Below are 20227 nucleotides of genomic sequence, written 5' to 3'. Positions count from 1 at the left end.
TAACGTCAACATTTAATTATCCTCCACTTCAAACACATCATTGGAATCAAGAATCTTCTTCGATCGATTCTTTGTTATGTATTTTATTGTATTAATATTCATATACAATAGAATATCGTTGCAACAAAAATAAGTTTTCAATAAAAAAATATAGAAAAAGCTTAACAAGATAATAAAAACTAACTAAAAACGAACCTAAATGACTACCCAATCTGGTGTAGGGTATTTGTCATTTAAACAGCTGCAAGTGAACAGCTGACAGCACGTTTTGACAGCCGCGCATGGCGAAAAAACAACAAACATCTAGTACAAATAAAATATTGTATACAATAACTTGTTTTTAATTAAAAGAAGAAATTTAAAAGAAAATGGTTAATTCACCCGCGGAACAAAAACAAGATAAACGTGTGTTTTTCGAGAATGCGCAAATGGATGAAATGGCACAGCATTTTGTTGGGAATCTATATAGGTAAAGCTGTTAAATCTTTTATGGCACTGAGTCTGTTATCACTTATTTAAATTTCAATCGTAGATATCGTGAAAATATAGTGCTCCCTTCTAGTAATGGACCAGTGCAAATAAAAACCAACGAGGAAAAAATGATTGAAAAGACAGTCGAAAGCTGCGCCTTCAAGTCTATAACTGCCTGCGTTATGGGTGCGTGTAGAACTGTTCACATCACTGATGTAATTGTTAATAATTGGCTCTTATTTTGGTTTACAGGTTATGGTTTGGGCGCCGCTATCGGTTTGTTTAGCGCCTCGGTCAATCCCAGCCTAACAGATCCATTATTGCATGAAAAGAAACAGACAGCACGTGAGATTTTACGAGATATGCGCAAGACAACGCATGGTTACGCCAAGAATTTTGCCATGATTGGTATGGTGTTCTCAGGTGTGGAGTGCACAATCGAAAGTGTGAGTTAAAAGCATATATAATATTAAAACAATTTTTGAAAAATGTTTTTTATAGTATCGAGGTGTTACCGATTGGAGAAACGGTACCTACGCGGGCGCCGTTACAGGGGGGCTGATTGGTCTGCGTGCGGGCGTTAAGGCCGGTATTGTGGGTGCTGCTGGTTTCGCCGCATTCTCAACTGTTATTGACTACTATATGCGGCATCGCATGTAGAGAAATTGTGAAAAAGAGCTTAACTATTTTCCTATTGAATAATAATTGTGTTAGTCTGTTAGTCCTTGTTACAAAGTGTATAATAATAAAGAGTCGATTATTATGCAGTAAATAAAACAATTTTGTAAACAAATTTAAGCTGTAAAATAAAATCGCGAATTATTCATAATTAAAAATACTAACCGGAATCTTCGTCTAGTTACATACATTGAATGAAATTTTGCCGTTTTTTTATAAGGAAGAATATGAGTAACATAATAATAATTTCCAAAAATTAAGGTTTTTTTAGGGAAAGATATCGATCGAATCTTTGGTAATTCTGAGAACTCTTTTTCTTGACCTTCATAATTATATTCTAGTGTGAGTAGTATTTTTCTATAAAAATATATTTAAACTCTTAAATAATATAATTGAGCAAAACTTATAAAACAAAATAATCTCTTGTGTAGGGTATTCATTTTTGTATAATTAGATGGAAAAGAATGAAGTCCATAATAAGTAAATATTTTTGGTTTTAAAGAAATTGGAATTAAATTAAATTATAACTTAGTATATTATAAAACATATAGAATGTAACATCTCTTTTACAAAAGCTGCCATATCTAAACCGTTATCCATAAAGTTGTACGCAAGACAAAGAATCTGGTTTGGGAAACACTGGATAATTGATCAACGAAAATTTTCCCAGGTACTTAAAACATTAATTTGATTGCAAACAAACTTTGACATTTTTCTGCAGCATCGTCCAGCACGAAACCCAGTTACTTCGCGTACAAAAGTATATACAAACATGCTTGCATACATACATATGCATGTGCATTCATAAATAAAAACTGGTCGTAAAGCAATTGTACAAAAGGAAAGGTTGATAAAATGCAGTTTAACCGCAACGTGTAGGAATTTAATAGCCGTTGGTATAGGAAATAAACTCATCTACAACTACAATAACACCAAAGTACAACCACCGTAAATTTCATCGCTGCAAATATGAGCAAAACAAGCTAAAGGCAACGTGCAATGCCGAACAGACCATACCAAATCTTGGTTAAAGAGTGCATATGCAACATACATACTTGCATTTATAACCAGCGAACGTTTGGCGCGCATTCGCTAAGCAACAAATACCAAATTGAACGTGGAGAGATGAGTAGGTGCTGTTTAGCTTGCAGCCGTCCTCTTTGATGCGGCTGACCGGTTTCGAGTTGTTTTGTTTGTTGATTTATACAATTTTGGGCACCAAAACACCAGCAAACTAGCAAAAAAATCAAAGGACGCGAGTAGCGGCAAATATAACAACGAACCGAACACAGCAGCATCAGTGCCAGCAGTGCAAGTAGTCAAACCGAAGTCACCAGTTTTGTGGTCTGTCCCACGCTGTGCTGGAACCATCAGTTTTGATCGAACGTGACGTGCGCACCTTATTGCTGCTTTCTTCATTGTTTTATGTATTTTTATTATACCCGACACACATTTCGTTCATTAGGGTAATGTTGTATAGAAAAGCTTTTGCAATGAAATCAAAATAGACTTGTATGATAAAATAAAATTGTTGTTGTTGGAGACATTCTAAAGAATGTTGTCGAGTTAACGGTCAAAAATAATTATGGTCGGTTCCGATTACATTTTCTTGGGAACAAATATTAAACGTAATTTATTGATCTAAAACATAAAATAAAAAAGTAATATAATTTTAAGGCTAAAAAATATACTAAAAAATATCTTGATCAAAATCTGTATTTTATATCTCAAAAACTGCACGAGAGAAATATTTATAGAATTGAATATATCCGATTGCTAAGCGTTTTTGCTCTAAACTAGTGCAGTTTGTTGTTGTAGAGGCAAAAACCATTCCCCAAATTATATTAAGAACAGTTACGTAGTTAAAAACCAGGTCCCTTACCACTACGCAGACAAACGACTGTCGTGGGAATGATAGTACTAATTGCTCTTGTAATTTCAGTGATAATTCCGTTCCGTAAGAATTTGGACTTTCTTATTTGTTATTATTGTTGGTTGTAAGAGAGCTCGTTGTTTGTTCGTGTGTGTGTGCATCAAAGTTAACTTTCGTATTGTGTACTGCGTTTATACGGTGAGTAAGTACTGTTTTGTTTTACTTGAACTTGTTTTGTTTAGCATTACATTTCGGGCACTGGTGTTTTGGGAGCCAACAAGTAAGCGAGTGTAGGGGGTTGGATGGATTATATCGTATACCCCACACGTTAGTGATAATATATCCCGTTAGAAAGTCTAAAAGGTAGATGTTCTAATTTCAGATTATCTTCAAGAGGCTTTAATAGTATTGATATATTTATATTTTAATATAAATTAATTGTATTTCAAACTTACTGTAATCCCGTTTTCGTGCTGTACTCCTAATGTCTTTAATTAAAAATTCATTAAATTGAGTTTAAATGAGTTGACAACGAAATTTTTTATGATTCAAACATTTTTTGAATAACTGCTGAGCTAAAAGCTTTTTTCTATTTTTACATACGCGATATGAAAGCTTGGGTCTGGAATTATTCATATATTTAAGTATGTATGTGCTTGAGATGGTATCAGAACTTCCCTGCAGCTCCATTTAACGCTTTAACTTGTTTTTCTTAATTTCTTTGTGCTTTTTTTTAGTGCTGTGGAGTTTTGTTGCGCGGTTACTGCGGCGCTGAGAAGCCAGAGTTGATCGCTGATCGTTTGTTTGTCCCGCATAATTCCAGTCTGCCGTTTTAGTTTGTTAAGTGACTCTATTGGAAACGGTCGGGATTTGTGGCGGATTTTTAAGTGGCAAGCAGTGCTTCAGCAGTACGCGCAGCTGTCGTCGATTAGACATTAAAGAAAATACTAAATGAAAGATGCGCTACCATTGTATGAAAGATGAAACGCATTTCCGTTGCATAGTGTACGGTGGACTTTCAAATGTGTTTTGAAGTGTGTGTGGGCAACCCAATTAAATCTGTTATAAAGTGTACATATGTATGCCTATAAATAAAGCTAGCGGGAAATGTAACAATTACTGAGCCACGTTCAAGGCACTTGTAATTACTCGTTTGGCTACTTGTCTGCTGGACAATGTTACAGCGCATCTGCGGCCCTGACACAAAATAAATTTTTATTAAATATTGTTTTTTTTTACAATTATTTTGTTGTTGTTTTGGTAAAGTCAATTCGCTCCCTTTCAAACACAGTTTTAATTACTTTTCTCTTGTATCAGCGCGTATATCTGTAGACAGTTGAACTGAATTTACATTTGTGATTGAGTTGATATCACAGTGTCTTCTTTTGAAAATTTTGAAAAAGTGAAATAATAAAGAATAATTATTAATAAAGTAAATAATACTTAATGATAAGTGAAAATTATATGACTTCATAATTCGAAATAAATATAAAGAGTTGTAAGAGAATGTATTAAGCCATCGAACTTAAGCTTGGTTTTGTTGTTATTACTGTATCAGGTTTTATTTGCAAAACAATTATCGTTTACTTAGTTTGGATTTCGCGCTTTAACAGCTGCCATTTCCTCATACATACATATGTGTCTGCCACTTTCCGCGCTCCAATCTTTCTTCTTTAATATAGCATATGTATGTATATTTCTGTCCATTGTCTGTTGGCTTCCATCACTTTTTTATGTGGCCTTAAGTGGTTCAATCGCGCAGAAAAGTGCGAATGTATCAATTGATCAGTAGTCGCCGGTTTGTGAATCGTTCAGTCCAAAAGTTCAATGGATCTACAGCATGACAAAGTTTGTGTCCGCGCTGTGTCGTAGCTTTGTTAATTGTGTAGATGATGATGCTGGGGGGGGGGGGGGATGAGATTTACGTTTGCCTGGATTCTCACGTAGTATGTGCATTCATAAATGTTCACCGATGCATAAATGATCCATTAGTCATACTGACCGTGCTTTTTTACATCTCAATTTACGGGCTTTCTGTTTACTGCTCTTAAATAAACTGTTTTCTGTCAATTCATATGACAACGGTTAAAATGTCAACAACTAACGATTGATAGTTTTGATTTGTTAACATTAAAATACTACATAGTAAACAATTAAATTAAAGAAAACAACAATAATACAATTGTAATACATAAAAAAGAACGAGAATTCACCTCTTATCAGTATTTAATTTAACCCCGTCACGTCAAGGAATATTAGCAGTGTTCCAGGGCTAATGGACTTCATACTATCGCTTTGGTGATAAAGGGATCCCATTGCCTGACTCCATTTCCTCGCAATCGCAGTTTATTTAAGGAGTAGATGCTCAGGTGTCTCAACTTCTGGATCGCCGATGAACTAGTTAATAGTGGATAGTGTATTTTTATATGCATGTCATACTTATTTCGATAGATATATGTATCAAACCAATAAATTTCCCATTTATTTTGGGCTGTAGCCTGAAAGAATGTAAGAATATAAAACATCTACATACATGCTTCTTCGTGAGCATCAATCAGCGTGATTATCAGTCAGATCGTGGAAAATGTTGATTTGTAGTAATTTCATATCTAATAATAAAACCTCAGTAAATCTTTCTCGGCACATGGTCCTTGCCTGGAGTATCATTCTGGGGCTACCTTCACGAACAATACCCTCTACAATTATTTTCAAATTCGTTACATTTAAATTCGAAAATTGCTGCAATACAGTGTATCGAGTTCCTAACAAACGACCGAGAACTTAATTTTGAGTCACCAAACGACCTTACACAATCTTCATTAATCGATCCTTAGAGATTTAAAACTACAGTACTCACACCAAGGCTCGGTCTTCATATGTAAAAATAAATGGTTTTTCAAAAGGGACGCTAAAAAGTAGACCGATAGGGACAGCAAACGACGGCCGCTCTTTTGACATTTCTCTTGTGTAAGGTTTGTCATTTCATCGTGAACAACAACGAGTCGAAATTATTAAAATCTACTACCGAAATTCGGAGTCTGTGGCCTTAACTTTAAGAGCGCTACGTCCGTAATGGCTGAATGGCTTCGTCAAGAAATAAAATTTGGAGGCAGCAATCCACGCGTACTCCATGACTCACCATAGCATCACGAAAATATTACATTTTGGTGCGGTTTATGGGCCGGCGGCGTCATTAGGTCGTGATTATCAAGACCGGCACGTGAATGGGAATCGCTACCGCTCAATAATAACCGAATCTTTTTGGCCCGATTGATGATATGGACTTGGACAATATGTGGTTCCAACAGGACGTCGCCACAAGCCACACAGCGAATGTCACAACCGATTTATTGAAATCCAAGTTTGGTGAACGAGTAGTCTCACGAAATGGCCTAGTTAATTGGCCGTCTCGGTCATGGCGTTTACTATTTCCTGTGTGGCTACGTTAAGTCTATGATCTATGCCAACAAGCCAGCGGCGAATGATAAACTTCTTATATCGAGGCTTGAAAACCGTCTAAAATTTGTTTTAGCGTCTGGACTTCTGCAAGCGTGCCAGTGGTGGCCATGCGAAAGAAATTGAGTTCCATACATAATGGCACGAATGTACTTTCACAGGAATATCCCAAACTTAAAAAAATATGTTATCGCTCCTATTGAAAACCCCTTTACAAAACATAGATTAGGCTAGTCTGATCATTTGGCAGTTAAATTATTATTTTCGCTTAAATAAGCTGTATTTACCTTGTTAAGAACTAATCCACTCCCAATTATAATAGCGTACACCTAAATACTCTTTTCAAATATTACCAATATAATTTTCTGCAGGGTTATGAGTAATATGTAGGTATAAATACACGTACGAACATTTCACACGACCACCTCAATTTTTTTAGGTTTATCTTTTAACTGCTGTATCCTTTTTGTCTCATAAACTCATACGAGATACCTCTCCAATGAATCTCAAAAAGCCAATGGGTTTCTAAGAATTTTTGCTGAGCTAAAGAGTGCGGTAGATGCATTACCTTCATACATCTGTGGTGACTTGTATCTCCTAACTACACAACATAATGACAAACCAATGTTGTAAATACATACATATGTACATGTATATGTATATAGTCCTAGGTGCTTCTCGTTTTGTATTTTTTGTTTACCTCCTGTCATTCGACAAGCTAATTTGCTATTGGAGCTAAACGATATGAATCACTCAAGAGCTCAAATGTTTTCGCTTTTTTATCAATAAAAGTAAGTAAGACGAGACCGGCAGATATATGCTACATTTAAACATTTGTTTTGTTATGTTTAATATATACATATTCATATATTTCATTGTTTATTTTTATGATGGGTAAAATGAGTGCTGTCTGCACATAAGGTGGCGGCAAGGCTTAGTAAATAATTAATATTAATTTTGAAATGAATTTTCGCACATTTTGCCCGCTTTTCGCCGGCAAGCATTCAACTTAAGATTTAGTTTCCATATATAGATTTATTGGGAACCTTTGTCTTCTCGAATATGTTTTGATGGTGGCCGACACTTGAAGGAAGTATTGCATCATATAATTGTGTTAACCCAGAATATTTTAGATCGACATAGAATCTACATTCGAACTTATGTAATATCAATGAATTCGGGAGAGATTTTCATAAAACATTTGTAAAAAGAGTAGTTGTTTAGTAATTTATGTGGTATGTAGTATATTATTAGTTTAGTAGAGTCGAATCAACCTAGTCCATATGCCCAATCTTTGGACCTACAAAATATATTTGGAAAATTGCGGATAGAGTCTATATAGCCAGATTTTAACTTAAACAGATCATTGCGATTATTACAAGACTAGCTTACATTGTTTCATATACATATAGTATGTAGTTTACAAATGACTAAACTTAATCCCAATATATCTAGAAATTCTTTACTATTTTTCACCCTCATATTTCTTCCTAAGCGCCGCAAATAAGCAACAAAAAGTCGATTCGAAAAAGTGGTTCTCACCTTGCTTGTGTCAGTGATAATGTTAAATTGTACCAAAACACATACAAATCGTCTACATGAAAATGAAAATATGAATTCAAAAGGGAACACAATACGCTGATAACTTGCTTATCAAATGAAAACAAACACGAAATGGCTGCGATAACACTGTTATCTGTGTTTTCTCTAAAATACTTTTACCTACTCATATACGAACGCTCTAGCGCTACAAAGCGTTGCTACCACAAAGAGGAAGTTCCTTAAATTGAGTAAGCGAAAAGCTTACGTGTAATTGCTAAACGTTGTGCGGTTAAACCAGCTCGTCAGTGAAGTAGAAACACGTCGATGAACAGTTAATTAACAAATTCATATTCTTAAAAACAAAAAAATACAAAAACCCACACCTAAAATACTTAACAAAGAGAAAGAAGTGATATTCTTAGTAAAGAAAGTGTTGTAAATCGTGTATTTAACACAAACATATTGTGCGATATTATGAACGAATTTATTGAATTTCATTGAAATTCACGAGCAGAACTCACAAAATATTCAAAATGGATTATAGATATATGCTACTGGTAAGTTTGCGTACATTATTCATCACTATCTTAGTCAATAATCAAGTAATCCTCGATAAGCCTCTTGGTATGTTTGTTGGCTTTGCGAACCATGTGTACGATATGTGAGTACATAAGCCCATAAAGAGAAGTGCTATTTTGGTAGCTTTCATTGTGAACCGATCGTTGGGTTCTGAGCTTAAATTAACACGTTCAAAGTAGTTTAGAATTTTTTAAATATTCACATACAAAATTTCGTTTTGCTGAAGAAGCAAACAGTCAAATCTCACACAAGAAGAACAAGGGCAGAAGAGTGTATAATAATAGTATGTATTTTATTTTTAATGAACATAACATCAAAAAGCTTTTAACAAACTTATGAATAATTTCTGTACTGTGTGGTATGCTTCGGATTTCGGTTCATAGCTCTTTCTTAAGGCAAGTCATTTTGACTACAGTTGTGTCTTGCAGCTGCATAAAATTGAAAAAAAAAAAAATAAAGTAAATTGTAAAAAAAATATGGGGCAATTCACTTAAACCTGGTGAGAAGCTTATCAATAAATGAATGACTCATCTCCAGTAAGAACGAGAATACCAAAAATTTACGCAATTTGGTTGCAATAAAAGGGTTGAACGCCGTTAGACGATTCAATATTTTGGTATGACAATTCACTAAAGTATAAAGTCCGCTAATGAGTTCATGGGAAGCAGTAAACAAAGATCTTCTGTAAGCTTATATTTTGTTCAGCAGTTGTTTGCGACAATGACTCATAAAGGTGGACATTTACTTCAATCCAGTTCCAGTAAATATTTAGATCTCGAGAAAATGTATTATTGAAACCAACAAAAAACTCATTGTTGGTAAATTGTCAAATCTGATTAAGCCACCTTCTGCAGGTGGCAAAAGAAGTATTTGCTAAAGATAACTCGACAAGAAAGAGTATTTCGAAATTGATAAATACCTATTGATAAGTAATACTTTAATCGCATAGCAAATAGTCATTTGTTTTACTTTGAAAATGAGTGAACTGTCAGCAGAATGAAAACTTATTAATTTTCAATTGTGCTATAATTCTGGTAGGAGTAATAATTTAATTATCACACAAAAGGAATTGTGCTAGGGCAATGTAAAAAACTGTATGTTAGAATATCCGACGATGCCAGCCCATCTCTCATATGGCAAACCATTCTGTTTTGGTCCTTAGCGATATCAGATGTAGTTCCGTCACATAGTTCACACGGAGTAGTCATCCTTTAAGATTCGAAATTCAAAAGGTTCCTCACTACCGATACCTCTTCCAGTCTCTCATACAGTGCGACCACAGAGATGTTTAAAGCTTAGCATTGCCATCGCATTGCCAAGCGCACAAGAGATGATTTCTCCGGTGTCTTGATTTTTTGACATTTCTTGTAATCTTCTAGATGCCTTTGTGACCTGGCACCCAATAGTCGCATGCTTTTGTCCATTGCCACCCTGCTACCAAAGACACTTTGGCCGATATGCCGAACGATGTTATTGCTTTGATTACTGCCTGGCTGTATATATATTACTATTGCCAAGTAAAATTGCGTCCGCTTTAGTTAAGCAGAATTAATTGAACAGCTTTATTCAGAAAATAATTGTGCTCACTGCTCAGTACAATGGTTTTGTGATTTTCTTGCTTCAAATTAAGATCAAGATGGTTTTTGAAAGATATTCTGAATGCTAATCTAACTTTTGATCATAACTCCCATTCTCGTTTATGCAGGGTTTTCTTAATATGTAAATATTTTCTAATTTGGAACAGATATTTTAAACAAAGCATTTGCACCTAAGCAATTTTCCTTAAACTTCAAATGAGTTTCAGTAAACTATAAATTTGAATCTAAAACGTATTTCATGGCAAAATTATGAAATATGTGAAGTTATCATCGACGTTAACTAATGTAGAGTTGTGTCGACGAAGTATGTTTGATATATATATACATATGTATGTATATAGTATATAGTCTTCTGTAAAATGCGGTATATACTATTTTCTTGACACCCTGATGACACGTGTGAAAAATGGAAGAAATCGGTTCATAACCACGACAACTTCCCATATAACTCAAATTTGTTCCATCTTATTTCTTTACTTTATAATATATACATAAAGAACCAATGAAGATAGCGGAATAAAACTTCACAAAAGTACTGTATATGATCTGTGGTATCACTTGTGAAAAAATTGTCGAAATCGAACTATAACTTTTCAAAGCCCTGAATATCGAATATGAAGAATTCAGTGCTCCATGGTAATTTTTCACCGAAAATTTCCGTAAATCTCTCAGGTATCTTAATTTAATTTAGAGGAAATATTTTTCTTCTACTAGTGTAACTTTCCCTAGCTCTCATATACCTAATTATAGGATTTTCAAATTGGGTCAAATTGTGTGTTATCTTAATAAAAACTTAGCCTTTACTTACTAGTTTTACTCTCGCAACTAATGTTGCTAAAGAGAGTATTATAGTTTTGTTCACATAACGGTTGTTTGTAACACCCAAAACTAAACGAGTTAGATATAGGGTTATGTATACCAAAGTGATCAGGGTGAAGAGTTGAGTTCAAATCCGAATGTCTGTCTGTCCGTCCGTCCGTCCGTCCGTCTGTGCAAGCTGTAACTTGAGTAAAAATTAAGATATCTTAATGAAACTTGGCACACTTATTTCTTGGCACCATAGGAAGGTTTCGCAAATGAGCAAAATCGGACCACTGCCACGCCCACAAAATGGCGAAAACCGAAAACACATAAAGTGCCATAACTAAGCCATAAATAAAGCTAAGGAAATAAAATTTGGTATGAAGGATCGCACTATGAAGGGGCATATTTGGATGTAATTTTTTTGGGGAAGTGGGCGTGGCCCCGCCCCCTTCTAAGATTTTTGTACATATCTCGCAAACCAATAGAGCTATATAAACCAAACTTTCTGCAGTCGTTTTTTTAGCCACTTCCTAATACAGTCCAAAAACGAAAGAAATCAGATCATAACCACCCTCACCTCCCATACAAAAGTTAGGTTGAAAATTACTAAAAGTGGGTTAACTCACTAACGAAAAACGTCAGAAACACTAAATTTCACATAAGAAATGGCAGATGAAAGCTGCACTCAGATTTTTTTACAAAATGAAAATGGGCGTGGCGTCGCCCACTTATGGGTCTCAGGAACTACTCGACCGATTTCAATGAAACTTGGTTTGTAATAGTTTCCTTACATCCCAATGATATGTTGTGAAAATAGGCCAAATCGCTTCACAAGCACGCCTACTTCCTATATACCAGAACTTTGAAGATGATCTGAATCGTTTACTTTACAATATATAAAGTAAGTACTAGTGAAGATATCGGTGCAGAACTTTGCACAAATACTATGTTAATAGTGTGGCAGCCCCATTCTAAAAATCACCGAAATCGGACCATAGGTTTTTAAGGCCTCATATATAGAACACGAGGACCTCGGTGCTTCTAACCTAATATTATGGTTTCCAACTTTCAATGGACTTTATACAATATATATGACGAATATGTGGGTCAAATTGTGTATTATATAATATAAATAAAGTTAAATAAATAAATTGCGAGAGTATAAAATGTTCGGTTACACCCGAACTTAGCCCTTTCTTACTTGTTTTAACTAACTTCATTTATATGACTGTATGACTATTGTAATCGACTAGTTTACATCATATACATACATATCTATGTATACGTTTGCTACAAACGTGCCTCGAAAGTGTTCTAACGCCCTCGACAGTTTTTGTCATGTGTGAAGACAATTTTTTTAAATATCAGCGTCGAAATTTTACGCCATTAAATTTGGCAATTTGTGGCAATTTCAAAGTCATAAGTCACTAAGCAATAATAATTCTATATGTAGCCGATGTTTGTGCTTTTCATAAGAAAACATGATGTGTAAATTATTTTTTCATTCACATATTATTGTTTAGTGACCCTTGTACATTCAAATTTTTACATTTCATGTAACAAGAATGTTCATGAAGTTTTGTTAACCACTGTTATCAGAGAGTACATAGAACACTGCCTGATAAATCAATAGATGAATACACTGTGTTCTAATATACCTCGGCGCACCTATTAGTCTGATCGAATGAGGCTTGCCAGCTTTACTCCAAATACTTCCGACGAGTTATTTGTAGGTTTTCTAGCATGTTTTCTTTTTATGTTGACCGTGATATGAGTGTAGGAATATATGTGTTGTCCAAAGTTACTCTAATTATTAATGTTAGGATAGAGTCTTAAGTCCTTTATCCGGTTTGTACAGTTTCTCATCTCAGACTTTATAACACAGAGTATTCTTGTAGAACTCAGCATTTAAGAGAATTAAAAATCCTTCTGTTAGTTGAGGGGCTTTCAAGACATAGACTTTAATCGAAGTGGGTAGATGAACGCACACTGTAATAATAACTAATCCTCTGTGATTTATGTATTGAAAATTTAACATGTTTTATGGTCGAATACATCATTCAAATATCCACTGTGTCAAATTATTACATAAGACCCTTTAATTAATAAAGTAAAAACTACTGGAATTTACCTTAAACTATAAACTAAAATTAATAATTTCAGCTACTCTATTTCGGCGCAGCAGTGGTGCTCTCTTCTGCACAGCACGAGAATATACCTTACGAAAATGTAGAGGATATTTGCCAAGAGTGTGCATGCTTAACGGCACATGACAGTGATAAACGCTACCATTATTTACTTAGTTGTACTTCAAAGAAATTCAAGCACATATTAGCACGTTGGCCGACTGGGTTCGGAAAGAACCATGACAGTAAGCGAGACATTTTACAAACTGCTTTTAAACAAGTACTCGATTATTTGCTTTTATAGATGTGGATATTGTGGCCAGTTTCTCGTACAACAACATCGAACTACTGCAGCAGTTGCCGGCCACAGATGCTCAACTCACCTTTTCGTGTCGTCATTGTGGTATCAAGAACCTGCAAGAGCCCACATTCATTGATGTACCCAACATAAGGCGACTAGACTTGAGTTGGAATGAAATAACTAGCGATGTGCTGACACCCGGCGTGTTTCGTGGTCCATATCGAGTGACGCATTACGAACCCATACAGTTAGTGGACTTGGATTTGAGTCATAACAAATTACATACGTTAGACAAAAAAGTATTCGAACACACACCAAATTTAACGAAATTAAATTTGAGTTACAACGAGTTGAAGGTGCTGAATACACCCACAGTTATGGCTCTGTCATCCGTGACCGGTTTGCAGGTGGGTACCACTTATTAAATATTAATTGCAAACTGTTCTAAATTTAGTCAATTAGCAAATTCTTCAGATTATTATTTTTTGTGAAAGTAGGGTCAATTAGGCATATCGTTTTAATAAAAAATGTTTTTTTTTTCAGGAACTTGATTTGTCACATACTGCCATTAAAAACGTATCGATGTCTATTTTCAAATCGTTAGTGAATCTACGTATTTTAAATTTAGCTGGTAATGAGCTCACTAGCGTGCCTGATAAGCTGCAATTGATTGGCAGAAGTCTAATTTCACTGAATTTGGCACAAAACCCCATTGAACGCTTCACGGAGGAGAGCTTTATTGGTTTGAAGTCCTTACAGAATTTGAATATCAGTTATATGCCGATTTTGAAGACAGTCGGAAAGAGTGTATTCACACGCTTAGAAACCTTGCGACGTTTAGACTGTGCACACAACCCAAAATTGGTAGAATTCGACATGGAAAGCTTACTGCATAGCAGTAATCTAACTGACGTGAGTACCTTATATACAATATACATATATACATTTTCAATTCCATCCGATTTCTGTTTATAGCTTGACATTTCTTACTGTGCACTGACGGCAATTTCACTCATAGTGAATGTAACGGATAAGTCCAAAACGAACATCAGCAGTCTTGCCAAACCTTGGACCCATTTACATACATTCGTAACTTCTGGCAATCCTTGGCATTGCAATTGCAGTCTCATTCAGACCATGGAATATATCGGTGCACAACACAGCAATATGGATACACCAGCGCGTTGTAATACACCTTACTTCCTAGCGGGCTCTATCATACCCAATTTGACTTCAGAGGAAATATGCAGCTTAAAGATACCCAGCAAAATTAAAGTCGTGGAAGAGGAGCCACCGAGATTTCTGCGCAAACGGTACATCATGTTGTCCGTCGTTACCGCGGCTGTGGTGGTGTCGATTGGTGTAATGCTCGGCTTCGCAATTGCAGCTATACGTCGGCGATTGAAACGCGATGACTTTGGCATTGAACCAATACGTTACACTAGTGTGAGAAGTAGTAATTTATCGGCCTTCTCTCACGGGAATACCAATTCCATTGTTGTGAGTGGGAATGGTACGACCAATCCCAGTGTATAACCATTCTTATGTTTATAATAGCGCAAATTTGTTCATAAATTTTAGCAATTTATGTACATACCTTCCTACTGTATGCCTATTATAATATTTACATGTGTACATACATAGACATTTACGATAGTGATTCGTTTAATAATATAAAATAATGCACTTTTTATAATTATTTAGTGATAAACTCACATATTAATACCTTTTAGGGGTTGCCTACCATTTAGCTGTCTGAAATGGTAGGAGATTTTTTACCAAAGATGTTTGTATGTAGTTCGTATGTACAGTATATAGAGCGTAACAATTTAAAACCATCATTTGACCGTTTTTGAAAAGAAATCCGTATTTATTATGTGTATTATATTTGACGCATCCACGCACAAGACAAGTTGCCATTTGTAAAATATTCCGCTGTCTACTTAAATATTAATTAGTAATAAGAAATTTTCTATTACCATTAAAAATAATAAAGTATTAAAGAGTTTTAATTTTTTATCATATAAGAAAATAAGCTTTGAGTACAATATTTTTGGGTTAGACACTGAATTATCAACTTTATTTAATATCGCAAGTGCAACATAACCATTAGGGCTAGGATCGTAAGATTTCAATGCAAAATGTATAGCTGGATGATGCAGGTCGAAAACAAACTAGTTTTAAGTTTACGATTTTATGACAAAAGGCAAAATATTTAATGGTATTATAAAATAACAACAGTTTTAGTAAAATTTATTTACCTCAGAACAATTTGCCAATAACCCTCACCAGCTTTCCTATAAATCATTAGGGGGGTTATTGCATGCTTCAACTGTAACAATAGCACAATAACATGATCAATTATCCTCTTTATCTCTCTCTAACATAAGCGGTTGTTGTTGTTGTAGCGATTGCCTAAGTCATGATTGAAGAGGAAAACTCAACAAACCTAGAAAACAAGCTATTGCGATAGGGTCGGACTATAGGGAGAGGGTTGTTAGATGAATCGGGTTCGTTGGATATACAAAGAAATGGTTAGTGTCATGGGGCGACTCAATGCAGGCTATGTATACGATATGTCAGAGTCTAGTCTAGATAAGTAGCAGTTCAACCTGATACAGCGAAAGAAGTTGCGCTAGGCTCACTCTGGTTTTGGAAGGAAACTCTGGCTCGTCGTCTGTAATGAGTGGTGGTTTGACTCCAAGGACGCCATTCATTGGAAGCACGTCAAATGTGTTAATAACTCTTCTGTGTATGGCCTTAAGGCGTATCGGAAGATATGTTTCATCGGATTCAGTCGTTCGAGTACCGTAAGCGGACCTCGTGACCTCGAGCCATTTTAATCTACCATTAATCAATTTATTTTATTTTTAATTTCAAAAATCATTTAACGGCATGTGAGTCGAAACTAATTTATTTGAATTGAGTAGGAACAATAAAATTTAAGACCTTTATAACTTTTGTGCTTTATGAAATGTATGAAGGTGTTCTGACTTCAAAGTTTTTAACTCAACTGTATACATACATATACACATATATGTTACATTAAATGGTAATGGTAAATGAAAACTTAAGATAAAAATAAAATTAAACAAGAAGCAATTAAAGTATAAAGTTTAAGGCTAATCTTATCATTTCACAGATAAAAGCGCACTGGGCTGAAAAGGATGGCAAAGTGGCAGCGTAAATTAAGGGCTTATACAATAGCTTTATATCATACATTTGGATAATTTACGTACATATTATGCCTTTGATACATACATATAATATATATTTTTGTTTTTAATATGAATTATGAAGTACCAAACACCGCGTGTAAAATTTTGCTAAAAAAGCTGGCTAGAGTATCTATTATTATCATCCAATTGCATATCTACTTTTTGATCATATTTACAAACTTTAGATTTAAAATCATTCGCAAATCTTTAGAGCGATGCTACGCGATCTACGAGCACTAAAACAGCTTAGTATTTAATCCGATTAAATCGATTTTTTTCAACCTGTAATTACTTTACGTTAGTAAACATATGAATTCAAACAGTCTAAAACTGAATATTAATATTTACAGCCATAACGAAAATAAACTATCTGTAAACATAACAGTAACATAAAATTATATAGATATTTGCTAGGTAAAATGCACTTGTTTTCGCCTTATCAAAATGATGTGTCGAATAAAAAGACTAATTATCTAATTATCTTGCTATCAGCGTCACATTTTCAATGCACATTGTTCAAGCGCTTTAACATTCACTTTCCAAAATTTCCTCATTACCCGTTGTTGTTATTGGTGCTGCATCATCCAATTTGAATATATTGATAGCTTGCTTTTGTGCCAAAAAATTTCGCATTTCCGCAAAGTTATCACGTTCCTTCAACTTCTTGTTGTTTCTTTGAAATTCCAAGTCCGCCGAGCCTTCGCTATCGCTTTCGCCACCACTATGCTCGAAGCTAATACTTTTTTTGTTCTTTGGCTTATCGTCCTCTACATGCTTGGCATTTTCTTCTTTACCAAAGAGTTCGTCAACATTTATACCCTTAGCTGCCAACACTTGACGCTCTTTTTCTAGCATTTCACTACGTATTGGATCGATACGATCTTTCAACTGCTTCAACACAGGACGAAACTTTCCTTGAGTTATTCTTTTTTCAAAATTCAAAATTTCCATGTCATGATCTTTATTATTTTGAGCTATTGCCTCAGCTTCTAGTTGCTCTTTCTCGGCTTGAGCTTGCTGTTCATCGTACATGTATGCATAGAAATCATCACGTTTACTCTCATCATTTTGATGTTGTGAAATTTCAACACGTAGGATACTCTCGGGAAATTCTTCATTGCCTGCTGTGTCGTTTTCACCATCGGCAGCACCTTCCGGCTGTTGATTATCCAATTTGCTATTCAAAAATTTATTATAAACCAACATAAGGCGTTGAAAATCATCAAAGCACACGGATAACGCGTTTTCAATGCCGCGCATATTGTTTGCCACTTGAATTAGTTGCTTGGCATTATCTTTTTGTTCCGCTTCAGTTTCAGTGAGTCTTTGCAGTGTAATATCTAGAGCTTGGCACTCACCAGCAACGGCTACCATACACGCACTTAATTTGAGCGAAGAATTTTGCAGTACAGCGACGGGGCTGTTACGGGTTTGCATAGCTTTTGTAGCATTCAACACCTCTAATTCTAACTGTTTCTTTTTATTTATTTCAATAGCTAAATTTTTAAAATGATTTTCTTCCTCCTGCACTAGTTGTCGAATAAGACAGTCAATTTTTACTAATTCACCATTCAATTCACTGATGGATGGTTTAGTTGAGATCGTGAGGGCAAGCCGTAATAAGAACTGTGACTGCACATATGCGAATATATTGTGAAAATCCTAAAAACATAAAAAAAATGTAAATAAAAACTTAGCAATCCAATAATCCAATGGCATTATATATCTTATCAACTCACTTTGATGTGTTTAGGGCTATAATCGGTGACGTTATTTTTGAAATATTCACATTCGCGCAACTCTTCCATTTGTGAGTAGTATTGCGAAAAACGAACAGGCAGTGGATACTGCGTTTCCAATTTGCGAGTTGCATCATACAATATCTCTGTAACCTCCTTCGCCGATGTAATGCAGTCCCAAGCACGCTCTATTTGACGAGATCTAAAAATATGAAATACTTACTTAATAAATTCTTAAAATCATAATATATGCAACTTACTCAATAAGCTCTTGTTGCTTCATTATGAGTATTTCATTGAAATAAGTCATATTTCGGCGAATGCAATTTCCAAATTCATCAATCGTCCGTATCAAACTATCCAATTCACTTTCGACCATCTTATTACGAAAAATAAATATATTCTTAACCATGTAGATGGCACTAAAGCCGGTTGTCAATAACAGCGATGGCACCAATGTCAATCGTAACCATTTCGGTGTAACGAAGTGCTCCAAAATTGTGGTACCCAACAATATGCAAGTATTCCGCGCTGTAAAGATCTCTGCTCTGGAAATAGCAGTACCAACACCGCTTGCATCTGTCTGATCCGTTGACTGCACCGGCTGTTTTATGGTCCGCAAACACTGTTCCAATGCTTCTACATGATCAACTAGCAATCGCTTGGAGTAGAGTATTTTGTTTATCAAATGATCTGAGATGGCCTGTTACCAGAAGTGAGAAATTATATGTAAAGTAAAATTAGAAAAAGTAGTTCATAAATTTACGTAAATACACACTCACCTGTTTCTGCTTCACCTCATCGGCGAAGTGCTTTCTTAATTGTGGCTGTAAAAATGATTCTAATGCAGAAGCACTGCTTCCAACACTAGTTGCCGATGGTCTATTATGTAAACCGCAAATTCTCATTGTCGAACTTACAATTATTTTACTGAATATGCATAAATAAAAATATAAGTTGTATTTTTATGGAAACACTACTGATAACTTCTACGGTATTTCTGAATATCCAAAACTTTGCATCTATTAGTGGTGGTCGATAATGAACGATATATTAAAAAAAAATCTTTTTTTTTAGCGATAGTATTATTATTTTGAGTATTTCTGCTTTCAAAACTATGTTTAAACAGTAGAACCAATTATTATTAAACATGCGTTAGGTTGCGAAGCAAATATTTCACAAATAAATGATGAATTCATATATTTATTTTGGAATTATAACGATAATTATATCGATTATTTGATGGCTCATCTCTCCTAATCTTTACGTAGCATACATGCGAAGTCCTAACGTAGCGTAAGAATTGCGCGATGCCAACCACATTTAAATTAGCTTGCCAATCATAAAAACCTTTATTTTCCGTTCATCAATTTGAAATTAAATAATAGTTTAAGAGTAAATTGATTTAAAAACGAAAACAATACTATTTTTAATAATTGGATATTGCGGTATTTTAAAATCTATAAATCTTCCTCTGCCTTTACTATTAATTAATTATTTGCCAAGAACCAGGATTTATATTAGAAGTCGTTAAAAACTTAAGTTTAAAAAAACTGCTTCAAGAAATTACGAGACTTTATTTTAAAGGGGAAGGGAATTCATTTTGCTGGAGTAACTTCGACGTTACTCGGTTTTGCGGTGCCTATAACATACATAAACTGAAAGCCGTTGGCGTAACAATGAAAGACCGTCACCACCTAGAGTAATGTATTTATAACGGTCCTCCAACATTTCGATAACGGTTCGGAGAGTCTGGCCCTTCAGAATTGGTGTTTGTTTCCACCATTGTATGATTAAGAATTTTTCTCTAAACAAACAAAGAGCGTGTCTTTAAAGAATAAA

General features: G+C 34.9%; 3 protein-coding genes across 7 annotated transcripts; 2 read left to right on the top strand and 1 right to left on the bottom strand.

Moving 5' to 3' along the window:
- The first annotated feature begins 239 nt into the window (after positions 1-239).
- On the top strand, positions 240-1309 carry Tim22 (mitochondrial import inner membrane translocase subunit Tim22). The gene is made up of 4 exons (XM_011189718.3): positions 240-469; positions 533-657; positions 724-917; positions 973-1309. Exons 1-4 carry the CDS (start codon positions 369-371, stop codon positions 1129-1131), a joined length of 579 nt encoding a protein of 192 aa, XP_011188020.1. The 5' UTR covers positions 240-368; the 3' UTR covers positions 1132-1309.
- A 2558-nt stretch (positions 1310-3867) lies between these two features.
- On the top strand, positions 3868-15440 carry LOC105215679 (chondroadherin). Of its 5 annotated transcripts, none has more exons than XM_054236022.1 (6): positions 3868-3993; positions 7974-8577; positions 13165-13372; positions 13432-13835; positions 13972-14340; positions 14404-15440. In XM_054236022.1, exons 2-6 carry the CDS (start codon positions 8554-8556, stop codon positions 14962-14964), a joined length of 1566 nt encoding a protein of 521 aa, XP_054091997.1. In that variant the 5' UTR covers positions 3868-3993; positions 7974-8553; the 3' UTR covers positions 14965-15440. The 5 variants fall into 5 exon arrangements, with proteins under 5 accessions (XP_054091997.1, XP_011188013.2, XP_054091996.1 ...); XM_011189711.3 differs by having other exon boundaries at positions 3880-4027; XM_054236021.1 differs by having other exon boundaries at positions 3884-4056.
- An 874-nt stretch (positions 15441-16314) lies between these two features.
- On the bottom strand, positions 16315-19431 carry LOC105215683 (uncharacterized). The gene is made up of 4 exons (XM_011189724.3): positions 19168-19431; positions 18646-19088; positions 18386-18587; positions 16315-18308 (listed from the first exon to the last, which is right to left on the bottom strand). The coding sequence occupies exons 1-4, from the start codon at positions 19291-19293 to the stop codon at positions 17172-17174; spliced, it is 1908 nt and encodes a 635-aa protein (XP_011188026.2). The 5' UTR covers positions 19294-19431; the 3' UTR covers positions 16315-17171.
- Positions 19432-20227: the final 796 nt, after the last annotated feature.

The sequence above is a fragment of the Zeugodacus cucurbitae genome, chromosome 2, assembly GCF_028554725.1.
Source record: "Zeugodacus cucurbitae isolate PBARC_wt_2022May chromosome 2, idZeuCucr1.2, whole genome shotgun sequence".
NCBI lineage: Eukaryota > Metazoa > Arthropoda > Insecta > Diptera > Tephritidae > Zeugodacus > Zeugodacus cucurbitae.
This window is presented reverse-complemented; position numbering and strand designations above follow the sequence as displayed.

Coding starts and splice junctions, on each gene's coding strand:
- Tim22 (XM_011189718.3), top strand. CDS start 369: ATGGTTAATTCACCCGCGGAACAAAAACAAGATAAACGTGTGTTTTTC. Junction 470..532: donor TTTGTTGGGAATCTATATAG/GTAAAGCTGTTA, acceptor TTTCAATCGTAG/ATATCGTGAAAATATAGTGC. Junction 918..972: donor TGGAGTGCACAATCGAAAGT/GTGAGTTAAAAG, acceptor TGTTTTTTATAG/TATCGAGGTGTTACCGATTG.
- LOC105215679 (XM_054236022.1), top strand. CDS start 8,554: ATGGATTATAGATATATGCTACTG. Junction 13,836..13,971: donor CATCCGTGACCGGTTTGCAG/GTGGGTACCACT, acceptor TTTTTTTTTCAG/GAACTTGATTTGTCACATAC. Junction 14,341..14,403: donor ATAGCAGTAATCTAACTGAC/GTGAGTACCTTA, acceptor TTCTGTTTATAG/CTTGACATTTCTTACTGTGC.
- LOC105215683 (XM_011189724.3), bottom strand. CDS start 19,293: ATGAGAATTTGCGGTTTACATAATAGACCATCGGCAACTAGTGTTGGA. Junction 19,089..19,167: donor ATGAGGTGAAGCAGAAACAG/GTGAGTGTGTAT, acceptor TTCTGGTAACAG/GCCATCTCAGATCATTTGAT. Junction 18,309..18,385: donor ATAGCCCTAAACACATCAAA/GTGAGTTGATAA, acceptor TTATGTTTTTAG/GATTTTCACAATATATTCGC.